Raw genomic sequence first — 24,099 nt, forward strand, 5'->3', positions numbered from 1 at the left:
AGGCTCAACGGTGCTGGCTCAATATTCAATTCCCGCACCCGAAACGCAGTTTATGTGACTGGTTTATCTTATTAGCTCAACTTATATCTCTCTTACTGAGGCAATACTTTATATGCAATAATCCACTGATCATCAGGTATTCAACTCTCGTGCCCTGTGCGACACTCCCAATGGAAGCATTGATGGATTTCCTCTACTTTATAAACTTGCTATATCTCGTCACAGCACTTCACTACAACCGACCATGACACAGGACAATTCATGCTCCTTTATTTAAATCATTTTAACTTGTAAACTTCTTCTTTCCCCCTCACCCGACAATTTTCATGTCAGTAACTTTTTTTCTTCTAGTCGCCTTAAACTTAAAATTTAGTCTTGTAAAACTGATCTGTTGACAATGCGGTGCGTCTCAACAAGATTTTTTTCATTATCGCCAGAGAGAGCTTCAGGTTTTTTAAACTCAAGGAAAACTTCTATCTATTCCTTCATTTCATAATTATCCGTGACAAGCATGTTAGGGTAGACACTTCCGTATAATTTCATAAGCCGATTTAGAAACAGACGCCGTTGTCAGTTAGAACTGAAGATAAACATTGTTACTTATCTGTAACAACTTCGTGTCAGGCTTACATAAAGCGTGAAAACGGTTAAGAAGATGAAAGGACCTTAAAATTCTTTCATTCTTGCACGAGGCATGTCACTGGTAGACCCAATAAATTTTACAAAATAAAAAGATATTGTCGACGGTATTTTACATTTTAAGGCCACTGATAGGGAGGTGTGTTTCTGTGTTTCATTTAGAACGACGTGCTTTGTCGGTAAAGGATATCTAATATAACTGACATGTAGTCTCAAATCTATATAAGAGAAGAACCATTTATATATTTGTCCGGGTGTAAGTTTCGCAACAAAAGAATTTTTCAAAAGATTAGAAATGCAACTAGTGATTATAACATGGATCGGTCGTGTTTATTCTTGGCAAACTTTCTTCTTCAAGGAACCAAGTAGAAAAGACGAACTAAGACGAATGTTCAGTTCATTTGTTATACATAGAGAACTCAAGTGAAAATGTCAACCAACTCAGCATGTATTTCAAGCTTAAAATTACTAATGTCAAAATTACTAATGAATCGGTTTAAATCGGAGTGGAATTAAGATAAAGACACCTGTTTGTTAAATCCTCTAATCAGGTTAAAACTTTCATTCAATTCTTAAGAGGTAAATATAAACGGTTTAATTAAATGACGTTTAAGAGGGCAAAACAAGACAAGTTTTCACGTACAAAGCACATTCTCACGCAATTTTTTTTACCAGCAGCCTCGCCTATTTAAAGTGACTCAGCTTTCGAATGATTATGTTCCATTTATATTTGTCTTAATGGTTATATGCTTAGTTCTACTTTCATCCTTTCGTCGTTTAAAACTTACGGACATTTTTAGAGCAACATTCAACATGCAATGTTTCCTAATCAGCTCGAAATTGAAGAATCCATGAGTTACGCGACTCACCTTTAAAAATGAGGACAGCTGCTTTTGAAATTACCCTGTAGATGTGTTTTCCGTGTCTAAAATAAGGAATTTCTATTGAAAATTCCGGAATATCGGTTTTTATCTCCAGGAAAGCTCGCTGCGACTTCCTCAGCCTGCTATCAGCACATGTTCAAGGAGTGTTCTGGTTTAATAACGTGCAACCAACAGCCTACATAGCCAAGGAAAGACTATGGATTGCGGAATCTAATGCGATAAGTGTCTGTTACTTTTACGAAGCTTAGAACTAAGATCACCTTAAAGTTTTAACTACGTCTGATCTCCATAATCGCCACAAGCATTTCAGTTATTTCGTATTATGCCTCACTATTCCATTCTTCGCCATTGATCACGCGGGAATCTGTAGAGTTTGAAAGCTTTACGATTTCTGACCGCCAACTGTTAAATCAATCATGCTACGGTATTTTGTTTTAAGGTTCATATGTAAGGCAAGTGTTTTAAATTATTTTTTCACTTTATTCTCACGTTTAAAACACCATTTTATACATGAATAATAATTTTAAAGAGTAGGCAATGGATAGAAAAATAAAAAATTGCTGGTGCAACTCACTGGTTTCGTGCTTTATACTGCAAAGGTTTTCATCTCATAGAAAGGACATATATACCCTTGAGTACCGTCTTTTACATTGAAGTTCATGCTGTGCCTAACTTTGCTTCCTTTCTTTTGTAGAATCCTGGAAAATCGGCTTTTTTCTTTAGAAAAAAAGGCTACAATACATGCTGGCTGTGAAAGGGTACTAAATATTTACAGCGGAAGCTTTGTTAAGCTATCCTAGTTCGGAAGGAATTATCCGGCATTTCATGGTAATTGATTGAAGCTTTTCACTTCATAAAAACTCATTGACAGTGACTTTGGGTATAAACGTGACTCAGCTTATGAAGAGACCGGCGCCGATAGGCCTCTAAGCGTGTAGACCAAAGAGGTTTAAGTATGCACGTTTATTCGGCATCTGATCAATTTTTTTGATGTTGTTAAGTCATTTAATAAAACTTGAATAGTACATGATGTGGCTAACGAGTTTATGATTGTCGTGTAAATCACCTAGTTACCTAATGGACAACTACTGGTGGTTGAAAAGTGGAGCGGACATCAACAAAATGCCCCACCACCTGTAGCTGGACGCTAACATCCACATTTTCATGCCGGCATACACAAATGTTCTGTGGTTAAAAATCGGTGGTTTTTTGGGATAAGTTCGTGAAGTAAAGATCTGGTAAAGTCATTAAATCTAATTGAAGAAGTTTAAAAGCAAATTGAAAATCCATTTCTTGCTGTTTGCGAAAGAAATGCCTGACAGATTTCAAAACATATAGTCACGTACTTAAAAACTCTGAAGCCATTCGAGTTAGTTGTAACGTTAATTTGTCTACCGAGTATTATTCACCCAAGGCTGCACTGATATATATCCATGTACGACCAACGCCTCTCGCCTGTTTGAGGCAATCAGGGAAATAATAGCCGAACAGCAAGATATACGATAATATGCATTGCCATATGCCACTATCTAAATGACTAGTTAAGCACCTATTTCTTTTGAATAATTGAGGCTTAAGAACGCTAAGTCTTTTTTACTACCTTTTAGAACGTACTAAGCTTCTGAAAGAGTAAAAAGAAAAGAATGCCGGAAACGTGTTGGAACAACTGATGCCACCCCCAAAATCCATATCGATTGTTTTAAATTTTCTGTTCAGTATATTGGTTCAAAAAGGTGCACCAGTCATGATTTTTTTCTTGCTTAGTGGTAAAATACATACATGACTTAATTGATTTCACAGAATACGAGTCCACGAATGTCAAATAGGTCTTATTTTTCCTTATTTTCTATCCAACGTTTGATGAAATCATCAAACAACTACACCGCTTTTTAATTTAACAGTTCCGCCGATAAATATCTAATTTCCATCTGAAGAGGGTGTGTAACCTCAGAATATGGATGAGGAAAAAGATGGGACCATCGAGACAATCTGTAAGGGAAGCCGGTACAATTAACTGCAAACGGAAACCATATTATACCCCCCGCAGTGTCACCTAAACCAACGAGTAATTATTAAAACTCAATCACAAGCTAAGACTGCCTCGATTAACTTGTATTCACATTTGCAAAGTAAACTTTCTATTTTTTAATGCATTCTTAAATATTTTTATAAATGATCTTTATTAAATCTAATCTGAGACCAGGCTCCAAAACGGGACGCAAAAAATCGGCGAACGAAAAGAGCCGAGAAGGGACTGAAGAGGAGGAACTCCTTAATCCACCGCTCGGTTGGCCTCTTTCTTCGCGCTTGCCTCGTTATTCGCCCATTTTCCCCAGTTCGAAACCTGGTTCCTGGCTACATCATTTCATCATATTTAAACACAATGAAAATTCTCTCTTTCACTATTTCAATACAGACTAACAAAGTGTCCTTAGGGCTGTTCGTAAAATAGAGGCTAGGGGTGTATAAATAATTAATTTCAATATTTTGGGACCTTCTGCAAAATTCTGTGAGGGTAGTTACGTTCTGCTTTGCTCAACATGACTAGGAAAGATATTTCAAATTCTGTAAGCTTGATGGAAATATTAAACTATTAATCCTTTATTTACCCTTTCTGTTATTTGGATACTACAGATCATTAGACATCGGCAGTAATCGGCGCGGTTACACTTGCAATTTTCTAAGGTAATTTCGTCGGAGTTAGTGTAGCAGCAAAGATGAAAGTGATCAAAAGCCTCTTAAAACCCAGAGGAGAGCTTTGGAGGAAAGGTCTAGGGTGACTGCACCTATTGAGTTGGCATTTTTGAGAAAAGGGGTCCGAATTTACATTTTTTACAAGTTAGACCTTTCAATGCCCACCGTAAAAGTGGCGCAGCGATATTTTTAATTTATACCATTTTATTAGTCATCACCAGACGACTAATTGCTTCTGTGTCTTACTTAGATCGCTCGAAGCAGATGATAGATTTGCAATTAAAATATATATGTACAATAGACGCCTACATAACACCTTACTGGGCCAAATTTTTAATAGTGCAATTTCCATAGTAATATTTGCAAGTCTTTGTTCCTCAGCCTATAAACACGTTAAATAAATTGAACTTGACAGCTTATTCTCAGTGTGATACGGAACCTCAAAAGGGAACTCTGGAAAAGCAGCTGCTAACGGTCCTTTTATCAAAGTCAAGCGATTCAACGAATTTAAAAGACGACACTATAAAAAGCAAAGACTTTGGAGTAAATGGAAAAAATTGATGATGGTTTTCTTGGCAAAGACAATGTTCGGCAACTGATAAAGCAAGGATCTGTAAAAGGACGAAAATAACTTCCCCTCTGCTTATAAAGAATTAATGACTCACTTAACATAACATTAACCTTATTGAAAAGCCACAAACTTTCTTTCGTGGCTCAGTAATGTCTAACGTTTGCAAAAGATGTTATGAAACTTTTATCGCTGACCATCTCTTCGGTCATATTTTTCGACAAGACCATAACAAAATAATCATCATAGTATCAATATCTTAGTTCTCAACTGCGAAAAACTAGACCTGCCTACCAGCATTTGTTTAAGAAACCCTGATGGATGTTTATAATACTTCCTAAATGAAACATTTCCTCCGCTGAAAAAAGAAGTTGACACTTTCTGTCAACTTTTACAAATGACCAAGGCATTTTAATTTTCTTGTTGCTTATTCGATGACTTTGTTTATAACCAGGTCATAACTATTGCCCCAATGTAATATTTAAGAATATCTAATATCAGTAAACCATATATAGTAGAAATAGCCAAATGTATTTATATGGATGCTGGATAACATAAAAAGGGCCATTCCATATGTTTTTGTCTCATGTCGGACTGCCTTACTTTAAAAAGCCGAGAGTAATTAATTTTCCTTTTACTAGTAATAATTTACTTGACAGATATTTTCTATTTCTCTGTGTTTTTGAACTAGTTTCTCGTGGAAAAAGAAAATATTGTTCTGCTGACTACAGCATGAAACCGCACAGAATGTTTTGGATAAACGATATCTTAAAATTTTCAAACCCTAATAAATATATTGATAACTAAAGTCAGTGTGGCGTGCTATAATATATTAGTGCACGAGTTCCGAAAATAGCAGTCGTAGAAAACAGATCAGATAGACTTAGATGTTTAAGTTTTCTCTTAAAAAAGCATTTACTTACATTGTAAGATAAAGTAGTAAGTACGTTTTAGTTGAAAAGGTGAGAAGGTTTGCAGAGGAAGTCACTTGTTAAGTTTTCTTTGCAATATATTAACACGCTCGGTGTATTGAATATCTCGCGAATCACCTGCATGTCTCTCAGTGTGGTATTTAGCCAAAAAAGGGTTGTATTATTGGAGAAATCAACTAAATTGAGCCACTATAAACAGACAAAAAGAATACAAAACAGTTTTTATCACTTTGGTTAAGTTGGCGCAAATGTGAAATTCAGAATGCGTATCGGTTCAATCCTTGGATTAAAGAGGCTTGTTGGCGTGAACAGCAGGAAGTGTCATAATGTTGACAGCTATAGATAAACAAAATATTAAAGAAGGTTTCACAGAAATTGCTTGAAATGAAAAAAATAAATATAATAAATTAAACGTAAAGTGTGTCTTTAGAGCCAAAAAAAGAAGGCAATCTGCTGATAGAGGATTTGTCACTGGTTTTTGCAATATTGACGGAGAGAGAGTGTGCAACATTCACCTTTAGTTAATCGAAATGAAACAACAGGAATTGGGCATTTTTATTGTCATGTGAGATGGATCTTCGCAGACGGAGCTAAAAATGATATTCCAAAATAATTATCTTGGAAAAGATAGAGGTGTTTTGTGTCAGCAGGCTGAACGTGACCGGCATGTCAAATCCTGTACCCGCAGCGACTGTCATACGGAACTTGTCCTTGAAAACGACAAAAGTCATGTTATGACAACAGTAATGTTATGTTAAATCTTAATTAAAAAACCATGATAACAATATTTCTTTCAAATTTGTGCGAAAATATAGGGATAAATTTTACGTGTTTTTATCGCAAAAAGGTGAATGATCTCCACACATAATTTCCGCTTTTATGTTCCTAAGCTTTATCTTTATTTCAAATATTCCTTGAATAAACTAAAACAACGTTTTTTAGTTCCTTTCTTTACCTTGATAATGCTTAATACTATTGAGTCCGAGTAACTACAGTGACAAATCTTGTTTGTTGATAATTATGCAGGATAATTTTAACTGAAATCCCCTATATTGGAGGCACAGTGCCTCATCTGATGTCCTTATGAACCTTGTTCTTAAACTAGATTAAAAAAAAAAAAACATTCAATCCCCTGAATTGTTGATGAAAAGAATTAGCTTCTCCAATTAGTTTGTGTTAACTGATGAGCTGGTGTCTGCGACAAAATTTACATATAGACAAATAAATAAAAAGGCTGTGGAAAGAATTAAGAGGAATGTAGCTTTCATCTTTAGCACACCCTGAAGCGTTCTGCTCGGTACTTTTGTGTAAATGATGTGTCAAGCGACAACAACCAACAACAATCATAAAGTATTCAGAGTCCTAAATCACTGACCAAAATATAACAAAACTTTCAGTCTTGCGTTTTTTATCAGTTCTCCACACTTGGCGGAATATTCTTGGCCGAGAGAGGCAAGCAATTTTTCCCGCTCCTCAAGATGACTGCAGATCCAATAAGGAGCAAGGTTAAAGCACCAAGCACGCCCACATGCTGATTATTTGATAATTAAAACTTCTGTGCAAAAAGCGGTTCGGCCCGGTCGGCTTTGGCCACAATAATTCTTTGCCTCGTGATCTGTAATTTCCGCTTTTAATGAAAAACCTGCTTCTAGAATGAAAGTTGTTTTATTAAATATGATCCGAGACGGAGACAAAGACTTTAAATCTTCTACTGTAGATAAAACTAGATTGGAACCGTATACGCGATGTAAAAAGCTCCGTCCGTTTATTCCTTAGAAGTACCTGCCAACATTTAAAATTAAAAAAAAACTAAACGGAAAAATATGCTTCTGGATTGACAGCTTCAATATACTGACAAGTTTCACTTCGATTGCGTCCGCAGGAGGAAAATTTGAGATGTTTGCCTAACATATGGGACAGTTCATGGCGTTTTTCATCATATTAAACACAAACTTCCGCAAAATCCATAAGATTAACAAAGCAAGGAGAGGTTTTAAATTTTCCCATCCAGAAGAAGGTTATTTTAAAGGCAACAAATTGGATTTATTAAACTCTTGAATCCCAGGTAAAGCTCATCGGTAGGCGTAAGTTTGTTTTCAAAACCTGACTTTGACGAATGTTTATTGAAGAAAAGGGAATTTGCATATGGTGGCAGGATTTTCGATCAGGTGAAGTTCTTCTAAAAAAAGTTCTGAGTGCAATTTCATCAGTGGAGAATCTAAAAGTAAACATATCCGACAGACAATTTTGCCATTGCAACCAATGAAATCTTACCTTATGCTAATACTATTGAACGTCACAGGTAGATATCCACTTATCATTATGATTTTCAAACGCCGTTCAACTAAATACGGCACTTAACAACCTTGAACCCCCTATATTTTATGTTCTTTACGGGAAAGGTGACTTTACGGTTCCGTGATCAAGTTCTTGAATAGCCTAAACTCAGTTTTTATTCACAGTTTTCAGGCGTTTTGTTTGCATATCCAAATTTTCAATTTACCAAACAATTTTAGGCAGGTGATATATGTTTACCATGTGTCTCAGGAGAGATCCCTAATGTTCGGTGGTAAAATTATTATATTTGCTAATAGGCAAGCGCCAACTATTAATTTAACACCCTATCTTTGAATACTGTGAGCCACGATTTCAGTTCCATTTTTGGTTTAGTATTGCGCATCAATAATCCTTCTAAATGAAGTTGGGAATATTGATTTTGTTCCCTGGATCCATTAATATCGTACTTCAGGTTTGTTTTCTATTTTTTTCTCGCATCGAACTTGCTTTTAGCTTTTTTGCCGACAGAAGGGTTAATTGATTTGACAGTTTGTAACTTCACGTTCTGTTTTCCTCGTAGTGTTTCTTCACCGCTGCTAAAGCATCCGTAAACTGTGAGTATTTCAATGAAATAAGACCGTTGGGGACAAGCTTAAAGCTAAGAGTTGTCGCTTGATCTATTGTGAAAGAGTGATGTACCCATATGCGCGACTTGAATTGGAAAATGTTCATTATTTAAATTAATATGCCTACTGTTTTTAAGGCCACTCAAATTTTATGTTTAATTCTTTAAAAATCACAGGCACATTAAGTTTCCTGTCCAGGTTACATTTGCCATGATAATGTATCTAGAATGAAGGAACCCATGGCCCTCAGGTTATTGTTGTTATCGGTCCCGTTTATTAAGAAAAGGAAACAAACTCAACATAGTGCTAAGAAACTGCAAAATAGTAATTGAAATGAAACTTGAAAGGTCTGAATATCATGATAATAATTGGTTTTTAGGTTCCAAAAAGTTTATGAGCCATTGGCCACAATTCCTGGTGGTAAAATCTATCAAAGGTTCTTTCAAGTTGGCTCTTGAACTTGATTAGAAATAAGCACAATGGCACATGACTACGAAATTTCACCATCTGTATTTAAAAATTAGGAGAGAACACTATATATCCATGTCATGATCGTCCCCTTCAGTATTGCTAGCAAATGATCCCCAACTTGAACAGTCCCGCCTTAGAGGGAAACAAAGATATTTCCGGAAAATTCAAGTCGCAAAACTGGTTACAATTATGAGTAAAACTAAATGGACATCACCGGCAATTCGGTAGTTAAAATGTTAAAAAACGCAAACCTCAAAAAAGGCTTTAATGGTTTTTCAAATACCCAGCATCCCTTTAGAAAATATTTTTCATCGTATTCAAAATCCAGCATGCAAATTATATTAGACAGTGCAAATTCACCCATTTCCAATATGAAACTGAAGTTTATAAAACTCATTATATTTTCGCGATTGTCTTTTATGATCATGCACAATTAATTATCGAGTAAATCGGGCACTCTTAATGGAAACTTGCCAAAGTAAAAATTACACTATTTTCTTAACGCAATAGATATTGATTTTTCCGTTACGCACGAAAATTCAAGAAAAAGTTATCCTCAGGGTTGGTGAAAGTGGTAGATTCTTTTAGTGGAGTTACCCAACGTTATTCACTTTCATTCCTGTTACCAACTGGCTGACTGTTTATGGGTTTTTAGAAGTGTTCCTTTTAGTTTACTACTAGAAAAATAGTGAGGTGAAGACAGGCATGCCTTATTTCTAAAGTTTATTAGTCCTGGAGCCAGTTGAATATCACGATGTTAGTTTCCCCTCTTTTATCGTTATCTGCTTGTCTGTTCTACCACTTGCACTTCAATTTCTTTTTGTTAAGCAGAAGATGGCAGTGATTCAGGGGGGGGGGGGGGGGGGAAAGCTACTTCCCATACATTCTCTTAAATGAAATCCAAACGATGTTCTCACAACTTGCAAAGCGATCAGCATGTTCTTGCCAGCGGATTTCTGTACTTATCATACGCATTACGTCAAAAACCATAGATCAACGGTCTTCAGAAGAAACAAAAACATGGCAGTCGAAGGCGGGACTGTTTCTCACCATTATATTTTGGTAATTCGCAAATTTATTGATTTTATGTCGCTTTTCAGACATAGTGTGCGGTTTTCTTTTTCTGTTAAACAATTTCCCTTTGCAGAGTTTGGAATATGCAACATATAGCTCTGTATAGCCGCTAAGAACCGCCGAAGAGTTGTCAGAGCTATCGAGCAGTGTTTTGCTGCAAACCTTAGGAAAGTTAAAGTCGCTTCAAGGCACAGAGCTTTCAGTAGTAGTTGTGATTTGTTTTAGGATCGTTTTGAATTTTAACTTTGGATTCAAGGTGTTGACTGATCGAAATAAACGAAGTGAAATGTTATGAAGTGTTAATTTTTATTCGGTTATGATATGTAGAGCAGTAAGCTCATATTTATAAAGCTCTCTTAAATATACTTGCTTCCGATAAATTTGACACTTGCTCCAGTAATTTTTATCAGTATCAAGTTATCCTTGCCCGGCAAAACCGATGTAACCTATAAATAAATCCATCGAGCGCGTTGTTGTTGGTTAAGATCTAGCACGGTTGCGTTTTAGTTTCCCCCGCATTTCAGTACCGAAAGGTAAATACGACATGCAAGAAAACAAAGAAGCATGATATGATTTTTTTCAATTTTTTAAGCATTTCTGATTTCCTCTGCCGGTTTGCTTCAATTCTTGCTTCTAAAAACGGTCAGTGTAAAACGCAGACTGCGGACTGCAGACTGCAGACTGCGGACCAGGGGTAAAATGCAGACTGAGTGTAAAATGCAGACTGCAGACTGAGAGTAAAACGCAGGCTGGGGTAAAATGCAGAATAAAGACTGTAGACTTTTTTAAACATTTGTGCTCCTTCTTCTCCAAATCGGTGAAATAGCTAGCCGGTATCAGTTACACACTTCGCTTCCTAGTTGAAGTGGATTGCACATTCGCCAGAAGTTTCAATGAAAATCCGAACAGGTTAAGTCTGCGTACCTTGATTTGCAATACTTTCATAGAAGGTCATCCAAATTTCCTGCAGAACATCTTTCTTTGTTGTTGGAATGATTTACTCCCTTTTTATCGCCATAACTCCTCCTGTACAGTATTTTGGGTCAGCAGCTTCCATTTAAGCGTAAACATCGCGGTGTTGTAACAATTCACGGTCACGTATATCGAAAACTTCGCGTCTAAACTTGAGGTCTCTCGGACGGAAAAAAGGTTCAAGACTGCGATTATATGTTTTTGGGTCGTCGACAACGTTCTAGAGAAGAAAGTCCTGAATGGATTTGTGAAAGCAGATGTCTTCAAGTAAGTGTTCGTTTACATGTATTTGCGGGATTTTTGGCCCTTAAACCTTTCCACAACTACAGTTTATGCCCGGTCTGCATTTTACCCCAGTCTGCAGTCTGCATTTTACCCCAGTCTGCATTTTATCCCTGGTCCGCAGTCTGCAGTCTGCAGTCTGCAGTCTGCGTTTTACACTAACCGCTTCTAAAAAGTGTAAAAACATTTACTGTGGGTAAAATACTGTAATTATCCGCTGACTACCACGCTTGGTGACCGCTTTGCAAGTTGTGAGAACATCGTTTCTCGGTCCCAGACCTCGTCTCTTCCCCCCCTGCAGTGATTCAACCCCCTTTTGTATTCCTTTCTAGCCGGTAATCTCATAATAGGAAGCGGCGAAGAACTGAAGATTAACACGACTGTACCATCCATAGTTAATAACAATTGCCCCAGTTGCAATTACAACGCATCACATGAAAACAGATCTTCCTCAAGCTCGCATGGTGAACATCTCGCTGCCGTGATTAGGTTCAGTGGCAACATTGAGTTCAGAAACGGTTCAACAGTCCAAGTGTTTGGAAAGTATGGTCTGAGTATAACAAGTCAGAATGGATACATCTTAATAGAAACTGATATTGACATGACGTGTACAGAGATGGTGCTGGATGAAACATGTCTCGGTGGGTTCACACAGTCATCAGTAGAGCCGTTTAAAGATCGCAGTAACCCTCAGAAACTCCTATATAAAGGTAATAGGAACTGCTGTAATTTGTCTTTCTAACGTTTGCATTTAATTTGCTGTTGCTTTTACACTAAATTTATTCGAGAGGTCGAGGCAAAATAAGACGGTATAATTACGAACAGTAAATCGCTGAGTCTCTTAACGTTAAACCTTCGGAAGTAAATTCATACTCAAACACGCGGAAAAATTGGTTTCCTTGAAAACTTAGTGTGATATAATAGTTCACAGGGATTCCACGTTTTGAAATGCCAAAAACATTGGCTCGAACTCATGCCACAACTGAGGTCAGAAGTCATACCAGCTGTTTAGGTTTCCTTTATCACATTAACTTATATTTTGATTAACACCTTTTATAGCGTTTTATTGTTATGTTATTTGAGTGACTAAAAAACAAATAGAGGAAATTCTAAATATGCTGATCTTCGCACCTTTACAGCCTAAAGCTCATATTTACAAAGGCTATGTTCTTACAACAGATGAAAACATTGCTTCATGATCAGAAACTCACTCACTCATGTAGCGAGGATATTTCAACAATTACTGAAAATGTTTTCTTTTATATCTAATCAAATTCTCGTAGTTTTAAGAAATAGAGATAAGTCGCTTCCTTGATATAACTTCCCCGAATAGGATGCTAGTCCATCACGGGAAGAGGCAGTATTATTCCGTGCAGTACTTCTTTTTACAACTGGGTGGAAATGGACAGAGTGAAGTACTAGTCAATAAAAACTAGGCGCTGCTTGAATTCCTTCCTCCATTTCTAAAGTGCGATAAAATACCACTTTTCTTGTACTTTGAAGACTGCATAAGACTTCTTGATGTTGGTTAAGTTTTGTAAACAAGAGATTATTAATGATTTTTCCTTTGCTTACAGGTCTTGGTCCTGGTGGCCTCAAAAAGGCTAGCGGGTTTAAATTGGACGGTGTTTGTATACCTGGTTCTAGTCATGGCGGAATAGCACAGGCTCAGGGTTATGCCCTATATTCAGATGAAGCATATGATCAACGGGACACAGCGTCACTATTAGGAGGAAGCGGAGGTGAGATAAACTATTTTAAAATCACTTGCATGGGTCAAAGTCAACAGCTTTGTGGCTCTGATCTAACTACTAAATGAGCGCTGGTAGGGATGGAAATTGATAAATAAGAAAAAAAAAACAAGAAAAAAACTGAGCACCATAAAGTCGACTGTACATTACGGCACGACAAATCAAGCCTATATTAGAAGAAACATTAACTGCGTTTTAGGTACTTTTTATAGTGGAACCTCGATTTGGCGAAGGCCCAATGGACAGGCCAAATAAAACGAGGTTTCGTTATATCGAGGTTCTTTTCCATTTGTTTAGCTGTAACTGGGGCAGAGAATATCGTTCGTTATATGGAGAACTTTGTCATATAGAAGTTCGTTATTTCGAGGTTCCACTGTACTAAAATTTTTGCAGTTGTTGGTTTTAAGTAAAGTAGCTATGAAAAAAAAACAACAACAACACACAAATAGCAAAATACAACAGCCTTAATTTTTTATAGACTTCTTCAAACGTAGTCAAAGCAAGTTCAGTATCCAAAGTTATCAGGAGCCTTTGCATTAGGTGCCGAATCGCTCCAACAAAGCAAGAAACACCGAACAGGAAGCTAGAAAGGAACTTCTTTGAGAGAGAATTCGGTTGACAATCGAAGTAGTATGATAGGAACCGAATTAACCTCTTTTGTGAAGTGGGATCTCATTATTGTGAAGTGGAATACATTAACGCCGATGACGTCATAGCCTTTTATCTCTTTCATGAATAAAATGCACAGGAATCACTTGGGAACTTAACCGAGTTTTTTCCAATTAACTAATTAAAGTAAACAAGTTTGTAAAAACTGCGAGTGCGGCCGGGTTTTCTACAGTAATAATCGAGTTCTAACTGGTTTATGCAAATCAAGCAAGAACAATAGATTTTGTTAACTAGGTTAGGTTTTTTTCATCCACCTCGCGAGGTAGTTTAAAGCGGGTTAACCTTGTCATTCAGTCGATCCTCTCCTCCTTAACGCATGGGAATGGTCCAAACTTTGGTATGCCTGTCCAAAAGGGACAATATATCAAGACTGATTTACATACATAAATATTTACTTATATACATGTACATCAAGAGCTATATATAGACTGGTTGTGGTGTAGCCACCTGGGCCAACGCGTTGTCTATCCAAACGGATCAAGAAAGCTTCACAGTCCAATTTTGGTGTACGAATGGTAAAAAAGTCAAAAATACCAAAAGTGAACAACGTTTGGATGATAAAAAGAGATGAAAAATAGAATTTACTAAAACGTTTCGATCACAAGACCTTCTTCACTTACAAATAATAGTACTTCAAACAAGACGTATATACTTGGTACAACAATTATTACTAAATTAACACTAAATATACAAAGGTTACATCACGAGTTGAACAGAAACAAAGGAAAATATTGAACGAAGGGTACGAAGCGGATTACTGCGCTTTTCACAAACACGCGAACTCTAAAGTTCAAAAGCCGCCTTGACAATTGCGTTTTTCGCTGCCGTCAATCATAATTACGATCACAAGCAACGAACCTTGAAACACAGAAACTCACAAAACGGATCGAAATCCACCAATCAGAAATCACAATCCATGACCTTTTGAACCTGTTAAAATAAAGTTTTGTTTCCTAAGAGGTCCGTTAAGATGATTAACGGCAGCGAAAAACGCAATCGTCAGTTGGCTTTTGAAGTTCAGAATTCGCATGTTTGTGAAAAGCGCAGTAAAATACAAAATACACAGCGCGAGAATTAAAACCTAAAGATACTATTGAATGAAGGTTACGTAACATATACAAGTTTAAATCAAAAGATACCGATGAGAGTAAACAATGACATAATAAAGCTGCCAAAGCGCAGTAGGTTCCCAATTCATGTTCCCTGAATATTCATATAGCTAAACACTAAAACACAATCCTGAAGCAGAGCTTTTAAACTAGACGTAATAAAATCCCCACCAAAGGCCTATGAGTAGCAAAACCAGCACAAAAATAACAGGATCCTTGAAAAGGGCCCCTAAGCGCTCCGACAGCAACCGGCTATGAATATGAATACAGTAAAAACTGAAAGAATCAAATATTGTTTAAAGCTGTTTAAAAAGATGTTTACAAGAACTCCACCTAGCAGGACAAATCCACAGAGTTTTATGTATAGTGAATGCGATTTTTTGAGTGAAATTCTTGTCGTTAATTTAATCCAAAAGGCACAAGAGAACATAATTGCGCGCTCCAGTATGCTTCTTTGGTGATCAGTAGTTTGTCTGTGTCATCATTTGAGCTAGTACGGATTTGGTTTATGCATTGAAAAGTAAAGTCCGAGAAATGCCACTAAATTTCAGGAGGCATAGAGTTCTTTATTTTTTGCTTAATATTAGCTTAGTTCTTCTGCATAAGGAGAATTATTCTTCGTTTAAGAGAACCACAAGCCGTACCGACATCTCAAATGACTTTGAACAAAGTCGCAGAGTTCATTTAGTCGATTTACTGGACTTTCTACGAGGCCGGGAAGGAATTCAAGTCAAGCTAACAACAAGATTCTGGCAAAGGAACAGAGCCTTTTGCAAGACGTCTAAGCAGGGCTTCACATTCCTTGCTATTCCTGGACACGACCGTCCTCTAGACATTACTGTTTTCCACGATATTCCTAAGAATCCAGGTCCTACATCTCCTTAAGATTTGAACTTTTCTGCCATTTTTAACAAAGAGCCCGGCTCCAATTTGTATATTAGGGAACTTACGATCCGACAACGGCGACGTCCATGAAAAGATCGCAGAAAAACAGACTTCGGTTATCCCAATTTGCCCTGTTACTTCACAGGCAGCCCAAGCGCACTATGTGTGGGTTCGGGCTTCAGAGGTCCTTTGGTCGGAGTATACTAGAATTATTAGTGTATTACCTGATACCAAATAAGTGCAAAAATCTTAAAGGTATGAAGTATTCTTGTTTGTCTATCTGTACTAGTAACCTTTAAGATAACGAAGGTCGACATTTCTTGCATTATTACATGTGATTCGGGCCCTTATTGCGCCAATTTTATCACATGTATTCGAATCTACAACGCTAAGAAAAAAAATCATGATCAAGCGAAATATTGATTCAAAAAGCTCCCTTACCTTTAGTTCATTGCCACTCTGTTTCCTACCGACGGTTTAAACGCCGTTTGGTCGACTTTCTTTCCATCGAGTGCTGAACACTATAAAAGAAGGAAAGGCTGGAGAGTTCCAACTGACCCTCGTCGCGCGAAGGCTAATAAATGCCAAACAAAGCAACCAATCTCCCTAAAATTGCCACCAGCGAGTCCAAAGAGTGTATATCTACCCGTTCGACGAGATCCAGTTTCTAAATTCGGCTGCATGAGCCCGAGGAGCGCTGCATTTCGCATCGGTTGTGGCCAGCTACGCTACGAGATTCGAATCTTGGAGCTTAGCGACCGCGTCAGATCGACAAAACGTCAATCTCGCGGGGGAGGGTCGCTACTTTTGCCGTAGGTTTGCGAGGTTTGGTCACATAATCGTTATGAGGAACTGGCGTTGAACACACTCAACTAGCTCGGTAATGTTTGTCACGGGAATTATGCGTTTATTTCGAAGTAACTGTCTGCGGAGAGGCCACAATAGACTATCTCTAGAAGCTGCCAAGCTATATAGGAAATCAAAAGCATGCTCTTTACTCACCGCTTTGGACAGACTACTCAAAAGATTTTTCATCGTTTGCTCCTTATTACTGCTTTCATCATCAAAACTTCCGCTCTTCCATTTTTCACCGTTGTGCTGTTTATCAACCAAATCTATCTTTTTTTTCATCTCGAGAAGTGCCGGTGGAAGGGAGGCTTCGAATAAGTAACTAATAGCTTCGTTTCCTCCTTTATAGCATCAAAAACCCACTTGTACTAGAATTCGCTTCTTTGTAAAGTAGGAGACAATTTTGTTGCGAGGTCTACTAGAGCATCATTTTATGACAACAATTTCCTTTTCTTCGGGGATTGGAATGTATTTCTTAAGTACATTGGACTAATGCATTCATGAGTTATGGAGTGTCTGTTCTTAAGAGAAACTGGAGCTGATGAGCTGGACAAACAGCTTTCAGTTGAAGAAAATCACGGTTGTTCTTTACGACACGAAACAGTGCTACCACACGAGAAGTACGAGACATAGTAGCCGGCAGCTGAACATTCCGAGATGCCATCGAGCTGTCGGTCAGCGGTCAGTCTCCTACCCGAGGAGTAAAGCTTTGGAACGGCATCAGTGATAATAGGGACCTTAAGCATACACGCTACACACGAAGGAAGCTCACAAACAGACGAGGATGTCTTCGAGGATGACAGCCATGGCTGCCCAAAATGCAAGTCAACAAATGCTCGTCTCGCTGAAATTGATGAGAAGCTTGAAAGACTATTAAAGTTAACAAACGAATTTGAAACCTTCAAGAGCCGGGTTAAATCCCTCGAAGATAAACAGAAAAGTGTAGTACCGCGGTTAGGTTAAAACACACTTTATTCACGACCGTTACACTCCGAACTCAGAACGCTAACAGACTCGAATAAATTACAACACACGCTATCTATAGTACATGCAAATTACGTAATTCCCGTGTGTATCACATCACATTCATTCTCTCGCTTCTACGCGCTTGCATTAGCATCGTATACACTACATTCCCTTCTTTGATCAAATTTAGCAGGAAGGCAGTTTCAAAAGGCTGCAAAACCCTAAATGTTCAGCAAAACAAAGTCTTTGAATTAAACTAGACAAAACAGGAAAAGAAGTCCTAAACATCCAGGACAAAGTCTTTATAGCGCGCAGGCTGTCTTATAGTTCAGGTCGACCTCCGCACAGGCCTTTCCGCTGCGTTATCCTCCTTTTCGGTAGAATGCCCAGCTTGTACTTGGGAATTTTCAGATACTCCTGTAGTCCCTGGAATTCCGCTTGGCCCTGATACCTCTGTCGTCTCCGGAACTCTGCTTGGCCCTGGCTCATCTGTCTGTACTGTAGAACTTGCTTGTACCACTTGGTCTCCGTTGCCATTGGATACACCATCGTTGTACTTCTTTACGAATGCAGTGTTCCTTTTCAGTTGCACACCAGCTTCGTTCCTAAGCGTTACCTCTGTTCCTGTCCTCTGAACCACCTTAAAAGGAGCAGGGTTGAAGTTGGTAGACAGCTTGTTCGTTTTTTCGGCTTTCAAAAGTACTGTGTCACCAACACGTATGCTCTTGAGCGTGGCACCTCTCTTGAGATCTGCATAAGCTTTGCCCTTTAATTTACTTGACCAATCCCGCTCTCGCACTTCTACGCCTGGCACCCCGACCGTCTCTCTCCTTAACTCTGGCAATTTGGACCTAACCTCGTGGCCAAACATCATGTAACAGGGGGTAGTCCCCGTCGACGTTTGCGGAGTGGATCTGTACGCCATCAACCATACAAGCAATTCAGTTCTCCAGTTCTTTCCTTCTAAATGTGCAATCTGTAGACATTTAAGTAACGAGCGATTTTGGCGTTCCACCTCTCCATTAGCTTGAAGCCACAACGGCGTCGTTTTCCTGTGCTCAATACCATTTGCGCGTAAATATGCTTCAAATTCTTCGGATACAAACTGGGGCCCATTATCTGTCCTTAAAGAGAACGGAAAACCGAATCTGGCAAACATGGGTGCAAGTGCTTCGATGACCTTGGCACTTGTAGTAGACTTCAGAATAGCAACTTCTAAGAAACGACTGTAGTAATCGATCACCACCAAAATACTCTCTCCTGTGGGTAGGGGTCCCAGCAGGTCTGCTCCACAATCCTGCCAAGGAGCACTCGGAGGAAGAACGCGGGACATCGGCTCAGGAGGGTTAAATCCAGAAGTGACCTGGCAGCCATGACAAACTTTACAAAATTTCTCAACTTCCTTGTCCATTCCCGGCCACCAAACTTTACTACGGAGCCGATACTTCGTCTTCACTATACCCTGGTGATCCAAGGAGTCCAAACGGGACAACGCGTCGGCTATATTTGTCTTCCCTGGGCGGTACACCACTTTAAATCGTACCCTTGTAGTCTTAAGACCCATCTCTCTATTCGGGCGCAAAGCTTTGAAGTGCGCGAGTAGACACGCTCTAAGGGCTTGTGATCTGTTTCCAACTCGAAGCTCTGTCCGGAAACGTACATGTTGAACCGTTCACACGCCCAAACCAAGGCAAGTGCCTCTTTCTCTGTTTGGCTGTAGCGTCGTTCCACGTCAGTTAGGCTCCTCGACGCGTAGGAGACAACTCTCCACATTCCCCCCTGCTGCTGGGTGAGAACCTCTCCTAATCCAACTGGAGATGCATCGGCAATGATTCGCGTTCTGCAGCCAACCTTAAAATAAGCCAGTGTCTCTGCCTGGGTGATTAGACGCTTCAGTTCCTCAAAGGCTGTTTGTTGCTCTTTACCCCAGTGAAACACGATGCCCTTCCTGGTTAACTTTTGAATAGGCTTGGCCACGGACGCCACGTCAGGCATGAACTTAGCGGAATATTGGACAAGACCCATAAACGATCGCACTTCACTTGCGTCTTTGGGAGATCTAGCATCTCTTATAGCAGCAATCTTCTCTTCGGATGGGTTTATGCCGTCACTAGTCAGCTCGTGACCAAAGAACGTAAGCCTTGACAATCTAAACTCGCACTTGTCTCCGTTCACCGTCAACCCCACTTCACTCAGCCTATCTAACACCGCAAAAAGACGCTTGTCATGTTCCTCCACGTCACACCCATGAACAATGAGATCGTCCGCAATGTTCGCAACCCCAGCACAACCCCTTAACACATCTCTAATGATCTGCTGATATTTCTCCGGCGCCGACGTTACGCCAAACATCAACCGCTTGTAACGATAAAGCCCTCGATGCGTGGCAAAGGTAGTGATGTGACGACTTTCCTCACTGAGTAAAATCTGGTGAAAACCCCACTTGAGATCTATCTTGCTGAACACCGTACTGCCATTCAAGTCGTGTAACAGCTCCTCAACGGTTGGAATTGGGTGACGCTCTCGGACGATTGCTTCATTTGCACGACGCATATCAACACAGACTCTTACGTCGCCATCGCTTTTGGGAACCACCACCAACGGCGAAATCCATCCTGACGGCCCCTCCGGCACTTCCTCTATAATGTCAAGCTCCAAAAGTTCATCCACCTTTGCATCCACCTTCTCGCGTAACCCGAACGGTATCCTACGTACATGCTGCGCTACAGGCTTCACCGACCCATCAATGTGTAGCTTAAGCTCGTAGCCCTTCAAAAGACCAACACCACTAAACAAGTGCTTGTATTTCTCTCTGACATCCCCGTCCGATCGCCCACCGTCAACACTGTTTGTCTGAAAAGGACCAATACGCAACAGGTTTAGCGCCTCGGCAGTCTCTCGGCCCAACAGCGTGCGACCATCGCCTTCAACCACCACAAAATCAGCATTACTTCCGTTTTCAAACCCAGCCAGCGTGACATCTGCCGTGAACGTTCCTAGGGTCGGTAAAGGTTCTGTACCACCATAAGCAAAAAGTTCCTTTGCAGATTTGCGAGATTCACAGTTAATCCCCTTTTGCTTTAACAACTCCCAGGTCTGCTGGCCCATAACATTACATGAAGCTCCCGAATCAATGAGAACATCGGGTACGTCTACACCACCAATGACCAGCGTTACCAAAGCGCCCCTTTGTTCCTTGCGATCATTCACCTGTTCCACTGAAAAGGCATAATCGGGTCTTTGCGAATGACCTGATGCAGCGAAATCTCCTTTGTCTTCCTCTCCAGGGCTAGGTCTTCCAGTCACGAGGTTCGTCTCTCGCCCTCCGCGTCCGCGTCCACCTCGACCCAGTCCACCAGCACTCCTGCCTCCTCTGCCGCGTCCGCCTCTGCTACTCTCAGGTCCTCTAGATCCCGAATGGGTCCTGCTTAGCTGATGGAGTCGAGGGCATTTAACTTTGAAATGGCCTGTTTCGCCGCACTTCCTGCAAGTTTGACCACGCGCCGGGCACTTTTTGTCTTGACTGAAGTGTCCTTCTTGTCCGCAGCTAAAGCACGTCTTTGCTTTCCTGGGATTTTTGTTTCCATACAGCCTGCCACCCACTGCATTGACCTGGTTATCTGCTTGGTCGGTACTGTATTGCTTCAGTTGTCGATCAACGCTTCTTGGGATCTTGCAACACGCAACAATTCATCTAACGTAACAGTTCCTTCCTTTTCCAGAAATTTCCGGCGTAAATGGCTCGAATAACACTTGTCTATGAGCTGATCGCGAATGTAGTCATCCTCGCCGGCGCCAAAATCACAAGTCGCTGCTCGCTGACGCAATCTACAAACGAACTGATCAACTGTCTCTCCGATCCCTTGCGAAATTTGTCGAAACAAATGTCTCTCAAAGGGAATGTTCGCCTTTGGCACGAAATGGTCGTCCAACACCTTTAACGTTGCTTCAAAACTTGCATCTCCACCCTCACCAGCTAGTGTGAAATAAATTTCTTGCACATCCATACCAGCGACATGCAACAGCAAGGCACGTTTTTAAGCGTCGTTCGATACACCTTTCCCGGTCACATACAAACTGAACGCTCGCTTCCACTTCTTCCATCGCTGACTTAAATTGTGCGCCTCTCCTTTTGGATTAAATGGTTCCAATCCACTGACATCTAAAGTAACAGAAGTCATCCCAGAACCGCCAACAGCACCGCTCGTAGTACCGCTTGTCGCGTTAGTTTCGCCCGATCCACCGCCTCCCGGCATCGCTGAAATAAATCCTTGACGAAATCCTCGACGAAATCCACAGCGAGATTTTCAACGAAACTCTTGAAACCCTCGGCGAAATCCTCGAAATATCCTCGAAATATCCTCGAAATATCCTCGAAATATCCTCGTCGCCAATGTAGTACCGCGGTTAGGTTAAAACACACTTTATTCACGACCGTTACACTCCGAAATCAGAACGCTAACAGACTCGAATAAATTACAACACACGCTATCTATAGTACATGCAAATTACGTAATTCCCGTGTGTATCACATCACATTCATTCTCTCGCTTCTACGCGCTTGCATTAGCATCGTATACACTACAAAAAGCATGCAAGAAAACCTCAGAAGTTCTCAAACTGAGCTAAACTGAGATAAAAGAAATACAAGGTTTACAAGATAACAACGCTGAACAACAAAAGAACACTGAAGCTTCACTTCAACGCGTCCAACATGAACTCGCCGAACTGCAGCGCCGTCATATTAAATTAGGGTGTCACAGCCGCAGAGGTAATTTGAAATTCTATGGAATAAAAGAACGCGAGCATGAGTCGAACGAAGATTTATTGAGGAAATTTTTACGTACCGACTTAAAGATCCCTAAAGAGGATGAGGAAAGTATTCAGTTCGATAGATTGCACAGGGTATCAGCTCGTCGAGTATCGTCTGGCACTCCGAATTCCAAGCCGCGACCGATTATTGTCAAGCTTTCCAGCTTCCACGACAAAAAGTTAATTAAATCTTTCATCAAAAACCTTACGAAAGGCCGCAATCTTGGAATTTCCGACGACTTTCTAAAGGAGGTAGAAGAAATGAGGAAAAAGCTGTACCCAGTATTAAAAGCCGCCAAGCAAGAAAAGCGTACTGTATCTTTCAAGGTAGGAATTAAGGCTAATTATAGATCGGTCGCTTTACCGCGTCCCAGAGACAATTGCTTTCCCTCTCTACGGACATTTAATGGACGTATAAATTAGCTCAGAACTAGTATTCACGGCCATAATTTAGGGGCCAGTAGTGTACTTTACAAACCAAATTAGCTCGATGCGCAGGCAGTCAACGCTGCTCAAATTCAGAGATACGTTTCGTGTTTTTGTTTTCTTTTTTGTTTGGTCTTAATTTTTGCGCAGTCAATTTTGCTTTCCTTCCTTAAAGGGGAAAGCGATCCAGGCCATATAAATTTATACTTTTGTCTATGGATTGTGCCACACGGACAAGGCAAACTATTTCATTTTATAATTGAGCAATAAATATGTCATATAAGCTACTGATACTGAATGTAAGAGGGTTAAATACTTCTAGAAAAAGAAGACAGGTTTTTTGATGATTGCACCTGCAACGATCGGACATTATTTTCCTCCAGCGGAAAGTATAAAACGATGGGAAGCCGAGTGGGGTGAGAAAGTTGTAGCTAGCCACGGTACAACTCACAGTAAAGGAATAATGGTCCTGTTTAAACTAAATCTCAATGTCACTATCAACAAAACCTTAGGCGATAAAAATGGAAGATACATCCTCGCAGAAACATCAATTGATGAAACAGACATAGTCTTTGTGAATATTTATGCACCAAATGCTCCTTCTCAACAAATCCTTTTCCTAAGGGATCTGTCCAGTCTGTGTTATCTGCATATGCAAATGAAAACCTTGTGTTAGGTGGCGATTTTAACTGCGTTATAAATGCCATGGAGAAAATTTTTTGCAAAAGTTAATTCAAGAATGCAGAATCATGCCCAACATCTTCTCAGATCATTCTGCTTTAATTCTCACTATCTGTTTTGATGAAGAAGCCGCGCCTCGCGGTCCAGGCTATTGGAGGTTTAATAATTCTTTGTTATCTGCCAATGAATGCGTAGCTTTATTACGCTCTAAAATTCCAGAATTCGTTGAAAAGTACAAAGAGGTCGAAGACAAAGGTCTGTTTTGGGAAATGGTCAAGATGGAGATCAGAGGCTTGACAGTTCGGTTTTCTAAATTGAAAGCAAAGCGTAACCGCGATGAAGAGAAACTCCTTACATCTAGGTTTGCTCAACTGAGCGCTAAACTTCAGACAGCATACAGTAAAGATGACAAAGCCGAACTTGAGCGAATCAAAACCAAACTTTCTGATTTTTAAACTGAGAAACACGTGGTGCTATTATAAGAAACAGGGCCCGCTGGTATGAGCATGGAGAAAAAAACAGCAAATATTTT

At 39.7% G+C, this 24,099-nt stretch overlaps 1 protein-coding gene across 1 annotated transcript in view; it reads left to right on the forward strand.

The window, feature by feature from the left end:
* The first annotated feature begins 3,477 nt into the window (after positions 1-3,477).
* LOC140929158 (uncharacterized) overlaps positions 3,478-24,099 on the forward strand; it is a 67,933-nt gene continuing 47,311 nt past the window's right edge. Inside the window, exons 1-3 of the mRNA XM_073379028.1 lie at positions 3,478-3,514; positions 11,752-12,129; positions 12,997-13,161. Coding sequence (XP_073235129.1) covers positions 3,478-3,514; positions 11,752-12,129; positions 12,997-13,161 — 580 coding nt within the window. The remainder of the gene's footprint in view (positions 3,515-11,751; positions 12,130-12,996; positions 13,162-24,099) is intronic.

This window comes from Porites lutea, chromosome 2 (assembly GCF_958299795.1).
Source record: "Porites lutea chromosome 2, jaPorLute2.1, whole genome shotgun sequence".
Taxonomy (NCBI): Eukaryota; Metazoa; Cnidaria; class Anthozoa; order Scleractinia; family Poritidae; genus Porites; species Porites lutea.